The sequence below is a fragment of the Rissa tridactyla genome, chromosome 15, assembly GCF_028500815.1.
Source record: "Rissa tridactyla isolate bRisTri1 chromosome 15, bRisTri1.patW.cur.20221130, whole genome shotgun sequence".
Taxonomy (NCBI): Eukaryota; Metazoa; Chordata; class Aves; order Charadriiformes; family Laridae; genus Rissa; species Rissa tridactyla.
Genome location: NC_071480.1, coordinates 14,644,075 through 14,665,021, shown reverse-complemented (window position 1 = coordinate 14,665,021; position 20,947 = coordinate 14,644,075). Strand labels below are relative to the sequence as shown.

General features: G+C 41.3%; 1 protein-coding gene across 2 annotated transcripts in view; it reads right to left on the bottom strand.

Annotated features, from left to right (window-relative positions):
- PRKCA (protein kinase C alpha) overlaps positions 1–15,688 on the bottom strand; it is a 153,209-nt gene extending 137,521 nt beyond the window's left edge. For both annotated transcript variants that reach the window (XM_054221442.1, XM_054221443.1), the window contains exons 1-2: positions 15,282–15,688; positions 11,790–11,821 (exon numbers count right to left, since the gene is read on the bottom strand). In XM_054221442.1, coding sequence (XP_054077417.1) covers positions 11,790–11,821; positions 15,282–15,454 — 205 coding nt within the window. In that variant the 5' untranslated portion in view covers positions 15,455–15,688. The remainder of the gene's footprint in view (positions 1–11,789; positions 11,822–15,281) is intronic.
- Positions 15,689–20,947: the final 5,259 nt, after the last annotated feature.

Here is a 20,947-nt window from a genome sequence, read left to right as displayed (position 1 = left end):
ATCTACTCATATGAAGTCTCAGTCGCTGTCAGTCACGTTATCCTAACCACCCATATTTTATGGTTCTGTTATCAGGATTCAAAAGCACTTAAGAAGGTAAAATCATAGAATCATTTAAGTTGGAAAAGACCCTTGGGATCATCGAGTCCAACCAACGAACAAGGTAGTAGCAAGTAAAAATGTTGGGACTTTATATGCCCATTACCATGACTGGGTTGCTTAAAAACTGGTGCTGTAGTTGCAGCATATGATTATAATATGCACAACATCATCGCAGGCCCAGAGAGAAGTTTAAGGCACAGGCAGGAAACAAAAGAATCTGAGGTCAGAGACCTTCTACGGAACCCAGGGAAGGGATGCAATGATGACAAAGATTTGTCCTCCCTCTTCCCAATATAGAAACAGCTCTATTATCAAAAATTTTATAGTGTTATTACATTTTTTTATTCTATTTATAATAAAAAGAAACCTGGACCAGGACAAGGCATATTGAGCAAAAGTCAAAGTCAAGCATATCTGTTCCATTCTATCCGTCCCAGATACTAAACAGTTCTAGGCTTCCAGGGATGTCCTGTTTGATGGACTTTCAGGAGTACCCCTGAAAATAATGGACCTTGTTGTCATCAGGATACTTGTTGTCAAGTATCCAAACCCATAGAAACTATGTAAAACATTCGCTGCCACAAAATGACGACACAGCAAATACCAAATTACAAATAAAATACAAGCCTTAAATACTTGTAATATAATGTATTTATATTCTAAAATGAAAGCGGCACCTGGCCTTGTACCAGGTTTAATAACATACAACACAAATCTGCTTTTGCAAAGTGTTCAAAGAAACCTGAGCTCAAGCTTAATTAAATGAACACAACTTTATACAAACATGACAACTAAACTGTTCCTCATTATACGGCACCAGGAAGCTGACACAAGGCTTCAGTTTTGCAGAAATCTTAGAAATAAGCTTTGCCGACTTCTACACATATGTCAACAAGGCATCAGTTTTACAGCCTACAGTACTTACCAGGCACACCTGGATATCTAAGGCAGAACAAAACACTTAAAAGTAGTACTCAGTGAAACGACTGGCAATAGCATACAGAACACCAGAGCGTAAAATCATCTAACGCAACAGCATGCTGTGCAGTTGGCACAAGGACCGTACGATCTATTAGGAAACAATTCCACTTCTGAGGAAAATGTATAAAACATATCCACCACTTGCACTTTTAAACCCTCTTCAGCAACTACACACTTTTTCAACGCTCCTTTTTAGAGGTAAATCAGGGATATAATCGCACAGGCAATTCAGAAACTAACACTAAAGAACCGATACTATTTGTGCTAACACACAGGCCAGATTTAGACAAGCAAATAGCAACACAAGGAAATAAATTACCATGAGAAAACACCACCTTTTTGCCCACTGATATACTGGGATAAGAACAGAATTTTAGTAAGTTTTCATATTTAACAAAATGCACTTTTTTCCCCCCAGGATCATCAGACAGTTGCCACAGTCATGTTCATTTGTCACGGACATACAGTGCAATGGAGACACCACAACAATCAGTTTCACTAAGCTGCACAATTAGATTTATTGAGCCTCTACTGTGTTTTAAAGGCTCACACCTGAGGACCTCTCAATAACATCAAAAGGAATACTGAACAATATCTATGCATCAAAATATTTGAAATAGAATAAAAACAAAATTATCTCTTTCTCCCTTCTTTCTGCAATCCTGCAACATTTGTCTCAATGGGCCTATACATACACAGAAAAACTGAAAAATATCCATGCACAGGAGTGTACCTATTGCCTTCTACTGTGTTCGCATCCGCTTCTATTAACAGCAAAGTTCCATTTTATAAGAATATATCCAACAGATGTAATTTGTAAAAGCTGATGACAAGAAAGGAAGATATAAAACTGACATACTTGGAATGCTCTCAAATTTAATTCATTTAGAGTAAAAGTCAGCAAACAAGGTAAGAGCAGTCCAAAATCTGACTAATTTTAAGGCACATCTCAAATTCAATCAGCTAACCTGCCATGATGGAAAGACTTGAAAAAATACATATGCACTTATAGTCAATTCTGTTGCATTAGTCTATATTTATTGTAACATGATGGTTTTTTAACATTTCCTCCAATTCAAACAAATCCAGGGAATTTTTAGGTTGAAATCCATTTATTTTATAAAATTCTGGAATAGAAGAAAAATGAGATGCCCAGAACCTGTCATCAGCTAGCGGGTGGGCATTATCTTCAGACACACACAAATTCTCTGTGGCTCAAAGCTTGCGTGCAAAAAATGGGAAACCAGTTCAGGCAACAGGTACTAGAGAAGAGGCGGCACCAGGTGACGCTTCTTTGCCCAGAGAATCAGAAGCTGCCATGGAAGTGCACGCAGTGCGGTACAGACGCAGGAGGAATGGCACTGCAGAGACATACTCTAGCAAGCAAAAACAATCGTAAGGGGGATTGTTTTGCACTTTCCTAAAGTTTGTTTCAGCTTATCTGCAGAGAAAAGTGATAAGAATGCAGATCATGATTACTAACAATAACATCTCAGGAAAAACTTTTTAAATCAACCCACTAAAACACTAACATCCACTATAGCTTTCCATAAGATAAGGCTTATTTCTGCACTCTTTGCCAGAACAGAAAGATTCACCTTTTTCTAATATTAATAACCAATTTCTTGAGGACAAGAATACTGTGAAGTGGATTCTGACTGATGTTCTGGTGAGTTAAAAAAAAAAAAAAACCAAAATAAAATCCCAACACAGACTAGAAGTTGAAAGAAGAAGATAAACTATTCTTCCAACTCCTTCTCGTACGTGAATAATGTTTTGTTTACTGAGGAACTAAAATAACACATTCAGCACACATTCCACAGAAGTTAAAAATGCTATTAATTTTAAATGAAAATGAAGAGCGAAATATCTGTGTTTTGGAAAGAGAGTTACATTTCAACACTGGTTGAAATACGAATGTCTATCTTCAGTCTGGACCTTGTAGCATGCTCTTTTACACATTTAATAATAAAATAAGGAAGGATAGGATCTGATCCACTTTGAGTCATTACTTATCCTTTTTTAACACATACTAAAGAGACACACTCATGTACTTTATTAGTGGTTTTGAAACCCAAGCATACAGAACCCCAAATTCTAAACATCTGATTCTGAAACATTTACAATTCGAAAATGGTTAATTAAATTGGTACCAATATTCATTATGCTATCATTTTAAGGATCATATAGAGGGGGGGAAAAAAGTATCCAATTTCCAGAAACACAATCTTCATAAAGTTTTGCTCCAGAATAAAAATTAGAAATGCAATTACAAACTTCATTTACCTATATGCAAATGCTTGCAACATACGCAATATTAATAGCTTTATAGAATTATTTTGATTGAAGCTAAAAAAAAAAGCGGCAATGGCTGCAACTCTAGTTAAAAAAAGATATAATTGTTTTGTGAATATGGGCTATTTTCTTAGCAAAAAGAAAAAAGAAAGCAACTTGACAATTATTACACAAGGTAAATAAAGCCTTGAACGTGCCATACGAGCTATTTGTGCTGATCATGCTCCCTTCATAGACACTTTTCATAGTGTCAAAATCTATTTACATGATTGCAAATGAAAAGCAAATGTTTTTCTACATCTTGACCGGCTATCATATAAAGACAAGTATTAACTAGAATTTTGCAGCTTCATTTTAAAAACTAAAAACCAGCAAATTAAGATAGTGATAATGACCATATTTTTGGTGTTACTAGACAAACCTGCATTTTGAGTTAAAAAAAAGGTGCTTCTGTATCAGACTAAAAAAAAAATTTTAAAAAGACATTTTGTAAACAATAAGAGACAGACAAAAATTACAGTAAGCTTCTACATTTATAGGGACATATTCCAGACTTCTAATAAAGCTCATTTAATGAAAAGATTTTAATTAATAGACAGGAATGTGATTTCAAAATCTACACGAAGTCACTAGAAGATATTCTGAAAAAAAAAAAAAAGGCACACGTGTCTGCAGTACCTTATAGTCTAAGTTATATAATTGCAGAAAGGACCAAAAAAAACTTTAATGTAAATCAAATTACAATTAAGAGATCAGAGTAAATGACAATGAAATCCACAGAAAGATAAGTACACACGTGTTCGGTTGCCTGACTTACAAGGTAACTGCTATGAATCACATTTATGGAAGGCAGTATTCATAAAGAGCTGCAACTGAAAAATTAACAGCTGATAATCAACTCCCAAGCACTCCCAGCCTCTACGTGTCTTCAACAAGCACTGCTGAAATCAGTTACAATTATAATGTTCAGCATCTACAAGAATTTAAGAACACTTAAAGGGTAGTTCCTGTTATTAATTATACACAAGGGAGTCCCTCACTCTTAGACTTTCATGCTTTTTACTGCAGATGTGAAAACTGAGAAACTGAGCCTGAAGTATTTATCAAATAACTTATTATTTTTACCTTTCACCCTAAAGACAAACAACCCACAAAAACAAGCATGAAAGAAGTAATCATCATTGCATCCCAACAGTAAAATCTGTTTTCTTCATCTTTCTGCAACCTTCCAACATTTCATTAAATTCCACTCATGGCATAAGTCACTTACATCCACAAAAATCTTGTATGAAATTAACACCATATGTGGATGCATATCAGCAGCTGATGTGCAGTGTTACACAAAAGCAGAGGGGAAAATAAAGAATATGCCAAACTTTATCTTGCCCAGGACTCAAACTAGTTTATCTGTCAACTCAGAACAAGCTATCACTCCCACATGTTTAATTAGAAGCTGAAGAGCTTCACAGAATTACATCCAGGGCACTGGAACAGTCAGTTTCTTTTATCTGGAACACGCTGCTGGGATATCTAACTGATTCAAGTAAACAAAACAGAACCTAACATGTTAGAAGTGTGGCAACGGTGAACATGGTTTTGCCCTTGAAATGGAATACAAGAAAAAAAAACTTTCGCTGCAAGGCAAGATTTAATTATGTTCCAGTGTTGATGAGCACAGTACCACCACGGAAATTTTCTAGAAAAATAGAAGTACAACGTCATATTTCTCTATTTTACTGTCACGTTCTATGTAGAGTGAATTGTATATTTAGTGAGTTGTGTATTGTGCATCTATTTGACATATAGATTTTTTTTTTTTTTGTGATACACAGTTGTAGCAACAGATTCCTCAGAAACATGGATACATGGATCTTCACCCTTCTGAACAAAGATCCCCTATTGTCCTTTCTATAGAGCAATGATGCTCGGAGACAACACATCCCCTTCCCCGCACAGGAAACAATTGCTGAAAGCATAACCGGTATGTCTATGTTATCAAGTAATGCTCCAACTGGAACAGATTTGTAGAGAGAAACAGTGCTAAGAACTAGGCACCTGTACAGTCCTCGTTCCAGGGGTTTAACATTGGATGAGCTGCAGTGTGACCTGGGAACCAAACACCCTTTAGCTCCTGGAGGACATTAAATGTGCTGCTGTAACTCAGCACTCTGTTGGGTATCACCCAAAGGAAATCCACTTTGCATGCTCCAAGTCCACCCAGCCATGCAGACCAAAGCCCTCTAAAAGCAGGGATGACTGGGACACGCATTTCCAAAGGGCCTTCCTGATCTGAACAAACACTGATGTATTTGCACTCATTAGGACTCAGGACTTCCATCTGCACGTCAACACTGTTCTCAGTAAAAACTTGGAACATGGGCAATTTTGCAAAAATCGCTCAGAGTTCAACTGCGGAGATGGAATCAGAATCTCGACTTATCCTGGTATCAGGCAATTAACAGCAACGTATTTCCTCATAATATGGGACATATGTTGCAAAGGGATGGAAAGGGACAGCCGAAGGAGGGGAAGAATAAATAAATAAAAGATGACAAAACAAATACACAACAAGCATCTTATCTGCATACTTATAATCTGCATGTCAGATTATCTGCAGATCATTAAAATTACAGTCCCTTTGAGAAGCAGTCCACAGATACACAGCCCGCAGATCAGGGTGAGGGCAAACGGCCAACGGGAAGGACAAAGCTGGCCAGAGGAATCGTGGAAATTGTCTCTGTGCAGCCACCATTTATGCTCCCAGGTGGTTTCTTGTCTCTTGTTCTTTTTTTTGGTGAGGGTACCGTGTCTGTGGTCCATTTTTTAACAGATACCTCCAACTTATATGCCTGAAAATACATTAATGAGTCAGATATTTTAAGTATATCTATTATAAGTTCCCATTTCAGAATATTTCATGCTGACTGTTAAGCTACATAGAAAGTATGAACAGTCACAGACTCTTAGCGACTTCCACGGAATTCATTTCTCAATCTGAGGCTTATAGAAACATCAGTTAATGTAAACTGTATCACATGACTAATAAGTAATATAAAAAGCGCAAAGAAAAACACACGTTTTGTTCAAACTGTGGCCTGTAATATCTGGTCGTACCACAAAAAATGATAATGATACCAGAGAAACAGTTCTGGCATAGAGAGGGGAACTTACTTTGTATCTTATCCACTCTTTGGCAATAACATTTCCAAGGAAGGAACACAGTAAATATTTTCTATGAGAAGCAACACAGACAGTAATACATTTTCCTTTATATTTTTTTTTCTTGTTACAAAGGAAAATAAAGATAGTAAAATGAACAAGAAACTGCTGGTATGAGAAACACAACTATCAGGATGGAAAACCAAGAACTAAGCCTTGATCCATACACAAGAAAGAATTAATTGTGCTGCTTCCTCTGTAAACATAACAGAGCTGAGGATTAACAGAAACTGTACATGTCAACCAGGTCACAGGCATTCAGAGGTTTCCCTGGTTCAAATCTTTAGGTCACAGCTATAGCATTAAAAAATCAGTTTCTCAACCACCTCTCTACACAGACCATAATACCCCTTTTTAAATGAAAACAGATGATTTAAAAAGGAGGCAGCATCAGTAGGTTCTTGTCTTTTCATTGCAGAATAGAGGTCAAGAACTAGCGGATAAAAGATAAACAACGCAGAGGAAATGAAGGGCTGGTTTAACGTGCCAATGTTATGATATCTGCAAGGACAGTACAAAAGAATAAAATCCAACCATTTCCATTTTTAGTGAAGCAGTTACTATAGATGTCTAACTAGCCCAGCACCAGCACTGCTAGGAAGTGTAGCTAGCATGACACACACTATTCCAAAAAGCTTACCACATCAACCTAAGGTAAGATTCAACATTCGGAAAAAATAGTCTGAAAATAAATTGAGGGAAGATACGAAAAAAAAAATGGAAGGAGCAATACTTGCACAGATTAGCTAAACACAACAATCTGCTTTAATTGATTTCTCTAATTTTTATTTATGTAAATTAGAAAAAAAAAGACATGAAACTCTTCCCTAGCTAGTTATTATCCTTAAGCCAAATGTATTTCAAAGCTGGACTGTAGCAGAATATCGCACTTCAGTAGACCCTGCAGAAATCACATAAAAGCAGGAAAACTTGCAGTGAGTAACTACAAATTTTGACCATTGGAGAGAACTGACCACAAGCCCTTAATCAGGAACACGAGTTGAGTGCATTCGTATTACTGTAACTAAAAATATTTTCACCTCGAGGAACTTGCTGAGCCTTCAGTGCTGAACTTAACCTCTAAACGTACGTTAATACAGGTTCTTCAACATACATTCTTCACATCTTAATGAACCGCTATTTGTTGTGCTCTGTTCACCAGAAAAAACTTTTCTTACAAATCAGACAGAAAGAAACAGATATAAGTTACACTCCAGAGTACAACAGTGAATATCAAAAGAATGAGGAAGCCAAAATACAGCTTAAAGGCTTGCTTAATTTAAAGTCTGCTTTCTTAAAAGAGGAACTCTCATACTGTGGTAGACTGAAAAAGGGTTTAGATTATTCCATTTTTCACATTCCTCTTGCAGTATTTCCAGGTGCACGTCAGAGAAAAGCTTTCAGTATTACAGACAGCTTGCTGTCTTGCTTGACAACGTAAGAAAACAAAACAAAGCCAGAACTCACTTAAATAATCTTACCATCATGTTTTCACTACCACAAAGACAATCAACAGAGAACAGCAAAAACAGAACAGTATAATAAGAACTCCTGTTTCAAAAGCACAGTATTTTAGAATAGTTCATGTTCATATAAATCACCAATAAAACACAAATCTCAAACAGCAAAGTACTTTCTAGTAAGAGGAGGTAGTAAAAAACATGTTCCTTAGGAGAAAGTAAATCCAGCTGAACTCTTTCAAGTTCATTTTCAAATTCACACATGATCAAAGATGGGTCCCGATTTCTTCCACTGATGCTTCTTGACCCCGAACCCACTCTTTGAAAAACTTAATTTCCAATAATGCAACAGAATTCTGCAGCCTCTCCATGAAATAACAAATCACAACTCATAGTTGTAAACCTAAGGAGCTTTTCTGAGTATCTGTTTGCCAGTATATACAGCAACTAGCCACATTAGAATACATGCATTAAGAAAGACAAACTACTTATGACATGGACTGTCTCTTGCTAAGCATTTGTGCGGTAATAATGCAATTGCACCCTGAACCTCTGCCACATTAAGGGCTTTAAAAGCCACACCAAAATTGAATTTATTGTCTTTTGCAAATTCATAGGGATCCCATAAAAATAAGGAGAAAAAAGAATTTAGCAAAGCTTTTCAATGAAATAAATGAAAATATTTCTCTTCAATTCCGAAGAACTCATTTAAATGTTTTTACGTAATGCTGAAGCTGAACACTGCAGCAGAAATACAAGCATGGAAATCAGAAAACAAAAATGATTACATACAATTGAAAACATGTTCCAAGGCTCAAAGCAAACCCGATGAAAAAAGGTATTAGTGGTCCGAAAAAAGATCATTACAGTATAGCATTAAGTTTTAATTTAAATAAAATTTAAATTTAAGGATAAAATAAAAATCCTTTCTTTCGAGGGCATCTCTTAAAAATAAAAGAACTGCATTTATTGTGACCCTTTTTAAAGGAAGTTTTAAAAATCTATAAAAGCATACTGTGTTAGCTGCAATGTTTAGTACTGCATAAACACTGAGTTAGGACTTTTGTTTAATTAAAGAATTACTAACACAAATATTCATAGAACAACTGCAGTTTCTGAGAGTAGAAGCATCACTTGAGTGTTATGCATTACTATTATGGACTTTTCCATCTGGTAACAAAGGCCAGAGGAATTTAAAACAACTTTGGAAATAATAAAACCACCCAACTCTGAAACCTGCCCGACAGCAAGTTTCTGTCTAGCAGGAGATTTTACAACACTCTCGAAAACAGAGCTAAAAAAGTTTCTTATAATGGAAACTCTGACGGACCACGAACTATAGTTACACTAGGAGCTGCCACTGTAATATTCTTTCCTTTCCTTCATGTCATACTGAAATTTCCATTTTATTCTTCATTTGTCATTCTTTTCTGTAAAGATAGTCGCTTAATTAAAGAAACTAGGGGTTTTTTGCAACCTACCTTCTAGTTTCACACATTTGTTGTTGTGGTTTTGGTTTTTTTTTAGGGTTTTTTTTGGTTTTTTGTTTGTTTGTTTTTTTAAAAAAAATTCTTCATGTTTTCACTGGTTTTGATCACTACTTTTTCTTTCCAGCTTTAGCTGGTGACTTTTTCGATGTCATCTTCAGAAAGCTGAACTGAAAAAATGTGATTCAGCTGCTTAACTTTATCATGGAGTTTTATTTTTCAAGACTATTATCCCAAGAGTATGAACTCTTTGACTTTGATGACAATCAAATTTAATGAATGAATGCAAAAAAAACCACTACTTAATTAGTGTGCCAACAATAATTTCCTACAAACTACCTAAAATCTGAATATTTCTTAGAGATTTTGACTGTATGCTACTACAGACAAGAACACTGAATCCAACACTGTCTGTCCATCAAAGAAAGACTGCAGAATCTTGCTCTGATGCATACAAAAGTCAGGTTTGAACACATTTAGATTCCTGAAAAGTATCATTTCTGAAGCATTTAAAAAAAATTCAAAAAATAATCAAGCTCTTCTGCCACATTTACTCTTAGTTATATTCATGCACGGCATTTGGAGGGAAGATGAGACTGGAGTCAGATTTGTAGCTAGCTTTATAAAGATTAGTCCTCATCAGACAAAACAATTCCTAGCTAACTACAATGGTAGAAGGAACTCTGGCCACAGAATCCAAAATACTGGAAATGAACTGCCATACCAAATTGGATCTGTGGCTCGGACCAGTGGCGCACGGCCAATGTGAGCCACTAGCTGCCTGGCTGGAAAACAGGAGACAGTTGACACTGTACCAACTGCAAAGCTTAAGATAGATAACTGCATAATTTAAATGCAGCCCCAGTTATTTTCTGTATACCAACGGAAATCTCTAACGAACATCTGAATAATTCCTTAACTAGGAATCACTGAGCTGTCCTCAACGGGACCCAGGAAGTGCCATTCCACTACCGAGTGCTACAGATCGATTTATAGCACTGCTCTGGATGCTATGAGTAGCAAAACACTGGAGGATATCTACAGAATTTAGTATTAACATCTTGGGACATAAAGGAATTTGTATACAAGATTGATAGTAAAACCACGGCTGCATGCTTACCTTAATATGGCATGCAGTGTTGTCACTATAAGTGTCTCTCTGCAAGTTTCTACTTGCAGAAAAAAATAGTTATTGCAACACCTTTAAAAGGCATCATTCTTTTACATTGTTTCTCAGAGGTTTAATTTCAAGAAGTATCAACTTTCACAAAAATACAACAGAACCCATAATTTCACCAACTACTAAGTAAAAGGAACTTTCAGGATAGTCAAACATGCTCTAAAGCATTAGCAAATAACGGTTAAAAAAAAGTAATGAAAGAAACAACCAAAAGGCTAGCTAATGAGTACACAATGTACATCTGCAGGTGAAATGATAGGGAAGAAGGTTGGGGAAGAGAAAGAGACAACAAAAAGCCTCTTCCTAATTAGGTAAACATATGACATAGAAAAAATAACAATAGTTGGGTGTGGTTATTTTATGATTAAATGCTAAATAATGGTAAGAATTTGGCAAGAATACAGAATATGTAAGAATACAGCATATCATGCTCTGGCTTTCATGTATATAGTTATCTTCCACTATAGCAGCTTTCAGTTTCTCAAGGTTAGCAGAATTTATTAAATTGGTGATTTTATAGGGGTGGATTTTTTTTGTAATTGAGTATGACATAAGACAGAAAAATGCTGCCTGTCCTAAAACGTAGTTCAAACCAAAGGTCCTCCTAAGCATACAGTGTATGAAAATTAAAAACAGGGAGTTTGGGTTATGAAAAGAAGCCATATGACTAAAAAGTGAATCCATTTTCCAAAACGCCCACACAGACAAGAGCTTCTGATGTGAAAAATGGTCTCTGCAAAAGCTAAATTGCACAGATTATTTTCATGAAAAGTTAGAAGCTGCACTACATGCAGATTATATGACATTTACTGTGATGAGATTTTTTTTAAAAAACACACTTTTTTGTGTTATTACAGCAAGAACAATTACTTGATTGTTCAATGTATATGATGTAAATGCCAATAGTTATTTAATTAAATAATGGTCTTCCATTAGAATTTATATAGGCAGAGATGCTTGCTTAGTTTTTCCAGGCTTCTTTCCTTCTTGCTGCAGGCAAGTTTTGGCTGCCTTAAAAGTTAGATGCAACAATGTGCACTAGCCAACAAAGCATTTGTGGCTTACCTTGGCACTGAAATCCTTGTTTCCCAAATCCCCTGCATAAAAAAAAAAAAAAAAAAAGACAACTGTCTTAGTATGTTTAGTTATCATTTCTTCTCAATGATCTGTAGCAACATAAAAATAGCGTCATATTAAATTACTTCAGATTTTGCTAAAACAGCAACAGATTTTAAAATATACAACACAGAACAGCCCACCCATTTCAGAGCAGAGAACAATAGCTGTCACCAGCTATGTAATTTCAGCTTCTGGCAACAATATTTTTATTATTATTATTTTACAAGCTATTTTGGATCTACAATTATCATCATCTGTGATTACTGCATAATATTTCAACTCATTTAATGTCACACATATACTTTACAGCAATGTAAAATTCCAAGTTCTAGCAAAGGCATATAAAACAAACCAGACTTAGTTTTTCATCCAAATTTTAGGATTGAATGCCGATGCTGTTACACGCCTCAGCTAGACACAGTTGTTTGTTGTTTGGAGAGGAGGCAGGTTAAAGGTTTTGCTGGTTCCAATATAAATGAGAAGACAGGCCCATTGGCCTTGCTTCATTTGCATAACAAAATACAAGCGTCCCTGTAATACTCCACCAATGAATACGGCGACACACAAACGTTCTACCTGGTATCTAGAGTCCCAACACATATTATACCTCTGGCACTGTAGTTGGTTTTATTTATTTGTTTATATTTAAACATTCAACATTTGCTTTCCACAAAAATAAATGTTTTGAGTATCCTCCCTATAAACATTTCTCTGCATTTTCCCTCTTTGCAGAATGTTTTTCATCTGGGGAAGCTGGAGCTGCTTACACTAAAAGACATATGAACCAAAGCCATGAACTGCAGAAGCCAGCCAGTAGGCTGTATGCAGTTAACAACATAAAGTTTAATTATAAAGCATGTGGAAGTGTTTTTAAAAAAAAATATATCAACAATTTTCTCACTTTGTAAATTTATTTATTTAGAGAAGGGCCAAAACCTTCAGTACACTGTTACTTCAGGTGGAAACTGGCATTACACAGCTTCGAGCATTTCCATGAATTCCTGTGCTACAGGCTCTCCCTGGTTTCGTTATAAGTAGGCCTAAACTAACAAAACCAGAAGAAATACAAAATTGCTTGTTTGCTGGACAGCATAGCTGACTATCCTATACTGTCATTCTGCTGCTGTTATCTCTTGTCTTCACAAAAGTAAAAAGCAAGTACTGGAAGTGTGCAAATGCGATTGCATGAAAGCTGACAGGACTATGAACACAAAATAGACTTTAGATGATTTTTTTCATCCTTTTGAACACTTATTTGTAAAGAACATTCCTCTTATGTAGTCTAAAAGCATAGCCATTCTTCAGTGTTTGAGCTGAATTCATACATTAACCAGCTGCAGTCCACTCCGCTCCCTGATCGGTTATAACGTATTTTAAGTAAAAGGTCTTAAAAAAAATATCAAGAGTTGAGAAACAAAGCAGATAGGTGAAAGTTGTTTAAGAAGATAAGGAAGCACTAAACTGTTTCAGTAAATATTACCTGGTCAAACATAATCTAAGAAAACAAATCTATTTGTGTAGTTCATTGAAAGGTAGCATTTACTATTCTTTATACCATAAAACATACGTTAACTGGCACATGTCATGTTGGAAACAGACAAAGCACTTTTTACAGGGTATGATGCTTATTCAAGAGTTGCCTACCTTCAAATGAGGAAATGAAAAGTTTTCAAGCTACCACATGCTCATTTGATGAGCTTAAGAGCTTCCTTAGCAAGAAAAAGACAAAAGAGCACAGCTACTCTTGCCACCTGTCAGCTACAGGAAATCCTTTCATTTTCACATCCATCCTGTCATCAGGTGCCTTTTCTCATGACAGTACTCCGCTTTGGTTTTTAATTGTGCACAAGCACAGTCTGACAATAACCCTGCAGAATTCTTTCACACCTCCCAGTTCATTCTGTTTTAGATTAACTTTGAACCAGTTTGTGAAGGTCTCTTGCTTTTACAATACCAAACTGCATTTTTTTTTAAATGGCGAAATTTATTTTTTTTTTTAAAAAAACCCCAACACTCAAAAAGCTGACCTATTTCTCCTTATTTCTTCTTCAGTCTACCCATCTCAGTTTTCCTTCCTTACTCTGCAAATATATTTCAGTAATTTCTGGAGCAATCACAGCCTTTTCTTCAGCCTGCAAACTGAGGAAAACTCAAGAAGGAAGGCAAAGGTCTGTGCCCAGACACGTAAACAGACAGGAAAAGAGCAAGACACCTGCCCATAGACACAGAGCCAGCCGGGTGCAGACCCCCCTGAGTCTTTTACAACTTTGTCTCAAAGAAATCTCATCTCTCCTTTTCAGCAACGGAACCTGCAGTGCAAACTTCAGCAGCAGAGCAGGGCTGACGCTCAGCCACACCGCAGGTGAAGGAGAGGAAGCCCAAGCTGTTTATGTTGCGCGCTCGCTGGGTGTACAAAACACGAGGACACACACCCACTCCTCTTGCCTCACCTGCCCAGGGCACAGGGAATGAGCCAGCACCTCCACTTGCCCGCCGAGGGCGAGCGGAGGGCGCAGGGCGGCCGCAGCCCGGCAGCGACGGGGAGCGCCGAGCGGCTCGGCCTGCAGAGAAGCCGCAGTCCTGCCCAGAAGAGGGCATGGCAGGCACCCATAGGTATATTTTTTTCCTAACAGCTTAGTAATCAGGGTGTTGGTAGGAAGTTTTCCTCCCTTCCTCCCCTCTCTCCAGCAAGAGCCCTTCTCTTAAAAAAACCCTCCCTTTCCTAAACACGTAACGTAGCAGCAGTGGCACTGTGCGCTCCCGATCTCCCTGCCCTCCCTCTGCAGCAGGAGGAAGCAAAGCAGGCACCGATCGCAAAGTTAAAGGCAGGGCTGCAGAAGTTGTGCCACACAGCAACACCCACAGCCTGAAACAGAAAACCCTCCGTTCCTCCCGCAGCAGCTGTAGCGCCGGCGGAGCTCCCCCCCGCAGGGGACGGCGGGCGAAGTCAGCCAAGCCATGCAGAACCCCCGTCGGCGGGGGACAAGAGGTGAGGAAATACAAGCCTCGATGGTCTGGGAAGCGATGTCCCCCAGCATGGCTCTTCAGTGCCAGACAGCCCCTGCGGCACTGGCCAGCGCTGCCCCCCGGGCACCCCTACGTTCCGGGGCTCCCCCAGCCCCGAGACCGAGGTGCGCCCAGACTCAGGCAGGGGCCCCTCGGAGCACCGGCGGCCGCGGAGAGCCGCCCCCAGGAGGAGGGTGCGACAGAGCCGGGGGCAGCGAGGCGACACGGCTCTGCCCCACCGGGGCTCACCTGCCCGACCCTGGGGGAAGGGACGAGGGGCAGCCGGGGGCAGCGGCGGGTGGGAGGGGAGGGGCGGCCGCTCGGCGGGGCCCGGGCACGGCGGCGGGGGCTGTCCCAGGGGGGGAATCCCCTACAGCTGAGCGGGCCCGGGCGGAGGCGAGGGGGGAGAGGCGCTGCCGGGGGGTCTCTCACCAGATGAAGTCGGTGCAGTGGCTGCAGAAGGTGGGCTGCTTGAAGAAGCGCGCGATGAATTTGTGCTCCTTCACCTCGTGCACGTTCTTCTGCCTCAGGGCCCCCTTGCGAGCGAAGCGCCGCGCCGCGTCCGGGGCCGCGCCGGGCTCGGAGCCCGGGAACACGTCGGCCATAGCGCCCTCCTCTCCACCCCCCTGCCGGCAGCCGGGCCGCGCCGGGAATCGCCGCCCCGACGTCCGCCCCGTCCGGCGGCAGCCGAGTCTCTGGCAACGGCGGCGGCTGGGCGCTGCCTCCCGCTCCCGCGCCTGACGTCGGAGCGGCGCGTAGGGAGCGGGAGGAGGATCCCGGCCCCGGGCCCCGCCGCGGCTGCTCCGCCCGCGGGGTGAGCGAGCCCCCGGCCGCGGGCGGGGCGGGGAGGGCGGGGCAGGCCCGGCGCGGGGCCGCCCCCCGCGGGAGGGGGGAGTCCGGGAGGGGGCGTCAGCACCTGCCGCCTCTCGTCAGCGGCTGCCGCCCCTCACACGGGCGGGCACCCACCGGCTCTCCCTCACACGGGCGCCCGCCGGCTTCCCTCACACACACACACCCGGCTCTCTCCGCACACACAGGTTCCCCTCTCTCTCTCTCACACACACACCAGCTCCCCAAAACCCACGCACTGGTTCCTCTGTCTCTCACTGACACCCCACACAACCCCCCGGCTTCCCTCACACACCAGCTCCCCTCACACGCACCGGCTTCCCTCACACACACAGACATACGCTCTCCCCCGATGCACTGGTTCCTCTCACACACACACACCAGCTCCCCCTCACACCCGCACCAGTTCCTTTCTCTCACACACACCCACGCAGGCTTTCCTCACATACAGACACACACACCAGCTCTCCCCACGTACGCTGGCTCCTCTCACACACACATACACACTCATACGCACACACCCGCTCTCCCCACACACACTGGCTCCTCTCACACGCGCACAGCGGCTCCCCTCAAAACCGCACACCTGTTCCCCTCACACCCACACCGGTTCCTCTCTCCTACACACACCCCTACACAGGCTTTCCTCACACACCGGCTTCTCTCACACGTACATACACACACACCCGCTCTCCCCACACACACTGGCTCCTCTCTCACACGCACACCAGTTCTCCTCACACCCACACTGGTTCCTCTCTGTCACACACGCACCCCCACACAGGCTTCCCTCACACGCGCACACACACCAGATTCCCTCGTGCACATCAGCTCCTCTCACACACACCCCCTTGGCTCCCTCCTCCCTCTGCCTCACACACAGCAGCTGCCTCCCTTCACACACACAGACAGACACCGCGGGCAGCTCACACACAGACACAGAGTTCCCTCAGTGTCGGCCATGGCAGCTGACACCTTCCCTCCGCATCGGCCCCGCCACGGGCGGTGCTGCTGCCCTCAGCCCCGGGGCCCGGGCAGGGACGTGGCAGCGACGGGCCCCGGTGACCTGCAGCACCGCCTGCCTTTGACCTCTGCTGGGTGCAGCTGCCACCCGCACCACAGGCACCGCCACCACCACCGCAAAGAGCTCGGATAACCTATACCCAGCTGCGCTCTGCCGCCTTCACAGCGCGCTTCCTGTGCCGGCCCGGAGAGGTGTTGTTCCACCACCACAGCAAACAAAGGTGCAGCCCCGACGCTCTCCTTCACAAAACCTTTCCCCTTCCTGCAGCCCAGGGACCCAGCACCACTCACGGAGCTGCAGTTTGAGGCCACGCTGAACAGCTGTACATCACACAACGCCACTGGGCGTATGACAAATACAAGAGCGGCCTCACCATCTTGCCCCACTGCAGTGTGTCCTATATTTCTAGTTTACCATACAACACAAATACCCTCAACAAAAAGCAAAGGAAACATACAGGAAGTCTTTTTCACTAACTGATGCATCCAACGTATATACAAAAGACTTTTACTCTGCTTTTATGCAGCACACTGACAATGTAATAAAGTATTCTGTAAAATAATAGAGCCGTTCATCTTCCTTTATTCTCATTACACACAAAGCATTCACAAGTCCCTGGACATAGAAACATTACCCGCCTATGGCATACATACATTTTCTCATATTGCAATTTATACAATATCTCCATATATTCAGAAAAACACCATATAAAGCATGACTCTGTGCGTGGAAAAATGCAATATATGTGCTAAACAAAAAGCCGCAAGACCTAGTCATAATTTTTTTAGTAAATATTATTCCCACGGCTACAAATTTTCACACCAGGGAAACAGATGCTTATTAAAAGTTCCTCTACCCCAATATATCTACATACTCATAAGTCTGTCTGTGTAAGCATGTGTAATGTGGTTTATTTCACGAGAATGGAAGCAAGCTAATTAACTCAAGTGAAGTCTTATTTGCTGATGGGAGAAGTGCACATGGACATTTACCACAGAACAGAAATAACTTGTTACACGCTATCTTATTCTTAATTTTAAAAGCTGGGTTTCTGGGTGCAGCCTGCCTGAGCTGGTACCTCTGTGGCATTTCATCAAATAACTGACGACAGGGTCAGCCCTGCTTTTTTTCTAAACTTAAAGAATCAAGCCATGTGCCCTATAAACTGTTTCACTATGCCCTTGCTTTGTGAACTTTTATTTTGCAAGGAACTACTTTCAAATTTGATCTGAAATTCGATAAAATATAAAGATTTTTAATTTGGTTTCTACCTATTCTACATGTTTCAAATCCCTTATTCCTCTTCAGAGGGAATACATTTTCCTTGCCTTAATTAACTTATGCCAAAGCATGAGGAGCACTAAGAAACATTTTGTACTCTCATTAAGTGTTCCATCAAGAAATATGGAACGTATTTATTTCTCTTCCTTTAGTGCTGCATTACAAACATAGCTACCGAGACTGGAGAATGTGACTGAATCAGACACAACTCGCATGACGTCAGGTTTGGGGCAATCTGCACGTTTGGTTGTTCCTTAAAATCTCGCAGACCTGCTGAATCATTTTGGATTCCAGTTTCTTTCCTGAGGGCGGCTCTGGTCAAGATTCACTCACTGGAACATCGGCGAGTGCCTCCAGCTCCTCTTTCCAGCACCTGCCCATTGCCTTGTTGGGCGCCAGGGAAAAGCCAAGTAACACCACATGGTCACATTAGGATGGCTTTATTGTGTCTCTGTAAAGCAACGTTTTATCTCAAACCTAATAATTGTTTGTACATTGTGATTATACACACTAGGCAAGAGAAAAAAATCTGTTATGTGTGCATAGTGATCCTCAAACAAGTAGGTAAACCATTGTAACGCAACCTGCCCTTACTGTATATAACACGTAACTCCTCTTACTGCCCTATTTTGGATACACACCACTCACACAAGGCTTTTTTGTGTGTGTATGCATATATATATTCACCTTCAAATGTCACGATTTGTCAAAGTGACCAGGACACTCTCACAGCGATACTACCAGGGGATACTATGTTCCGTTCACCAGCCGCTTGTGGGACACATCATCGTAACATCAGCATCCTCTTGCTGGGAGGCTTTTAATTGCTTGGACACCCATTTCTCCTACTCTGCATTCAGGTCCTGCGGGTGACACAGGAACTCCTCCTTCCTCTGCAAATTGCTGGAGGAAAGACCTCTGCCACCTCTTCCTGTGCGCACGCCTCCCCACCAGCAGCCCGCGACTTGCTCTTCGGCTTCGGGTGGTGTTTGCAATTTGTTTCTGATTGAGGCCATCTGGACCAGGAGTCAGCATTCTCCTTGTTTGTGTTCAGGCATATACATGGTTATTAAACCAGAGCACCAGCTTCTCCAATCTCCTGGCAAGCGGCTTCAGAATTCCTGACTCCAAAGCACCATTTATGAGGTCTTCTGATGACAAATTTACACCTGTATTGGATATTTGGATAATATCCTAGAGAGTTCATCCCCAGTAGAAGTTCCCATTGAATTGTTTATGTGACTTTCTCTGAAGAACTTGATTATTGCTGTAACAAGCACAACCTCTCAAGTCCTTTCTATATTTGCATCAATACCATCCCAGGTCTGCAAGTGCAAGCATCTGGGTTCATTCTGAAAGGGGTTTCTTAGAGTCATTCTCCTGCCTGTGAAGTGCCTTCTCTTTTTACGCATCTGCTGGATCAGCACGCTACTGCCTGCATCGTTTTTGGATCAAAAAGCAATTTAAAAACTGTGTCTTTCCTAACAGAAAAGTGTCTGGATTGTTCTGTCCCTATTTACATGAGCTGTGCTGTATCAGATCAACTCAAAGACACAGCCAAGGAGAACACCTTCACCAACCCCCTTGGCAGTTGTGGCTCTCTGTTTTATTATTTCCTGCTTGTAAGAAATATTCAACGCACAGGAATCACTTCCTGCTTGAGACCTATAAGGAAGTTCACAACCCAATTTCTCCTCACATTTCAAAGCAAATTACAACCACTTCCTTTTCTAGAGAGTTATCAGAACAAGTAGCTATTTTCCAAATCCCTTTTAGGAAGGATGACTTGATCATTGCAAACCCGCTGTCTAAAAATGATTTGCTTCACCCCGTCTCATCTTCCAAAGGAATTTCCACAGTCAGCTTATGAGACGTTTCCACCAGCAGCTATTGTGGAATAATTACTTGCCATAATTAAGTCAAAAGCAGTTATCAGTTTCCACTACTGTAGGGACTTCAGAGTAAAATTTCAGAAGCCAGATTTTTCCTAATTTCTTTTTCCGCGCAGCACATCCTTTATTTCTCCCTTTGTCTGAAATCACCTATAGAGTTTATTGTTGAAGCTCCCATTCATAAGTTTGTTTGTCGTGTTTTGAGCAGTAGCTATTAATGATGAGATAATTCCCACTACTCCTATGGTTTTTCCAGATCCAGGTGAGGAGGAGGTAGAAATACTTTGTCTCTCTCTATATCAATACTCTTTTCTGCATCTTTCCGTGTCTTTCTGCACCTGTGCATTCACAGCCTGCCCAGCTCTACCTGTGTCTCTGTGTTTACGCTGATTCTTTTCTCTGCCCTTTTCCCCCCAGAGTTACTGTGGTCGCAGGTTGGGGAACCCTGGGTCATTAGGCAGATTTTGTTATTCAACTATTCCATGTGACAGACAGCTTGTTTACACGTGCTAGTACTAATGAGAAAGTCTGAATGTAGGTATTAAAACACAGTCAAAAAGAAAATTAAATATAGATAAAAAGTCCCGTGTGAAAGGAAATGTCGCAGAAAAAATATTTCTGAAAAATTCTGAGGAAAAAAAGGCATATCATAATAATTAGTCATTTACCAGGGATGAAATCGCAGTTCATTGGTAAGTCCTAATCAGCAAAATCCTGCTTCCCTTTGTGACATGGAACTGATGCCATCACTTCAACTCGCGTTTCCTTGAAAGTGGTGCAGGAACCGTTCCTCGTGCAGATCGTTTGTAGCTGCCTGTGAATTACCCTCACAGCAGCTCTCCATAGAACTGGAAATAAATGGCTGACGACATACAGAATGTCGAGTATAAAACACATTTTTTTATATCAGTGTTCTCATCGGAATACTGAGTGACAACCTATTGTTTTATTTTCTCGCAGCTCGGGCGCATTAGGAGCACTCTAAAACACCTCCTCGTTACAGAGCTGAATCAGAGTTTGGTGCTGTTACACACCGAAATGTGATGGGGGTC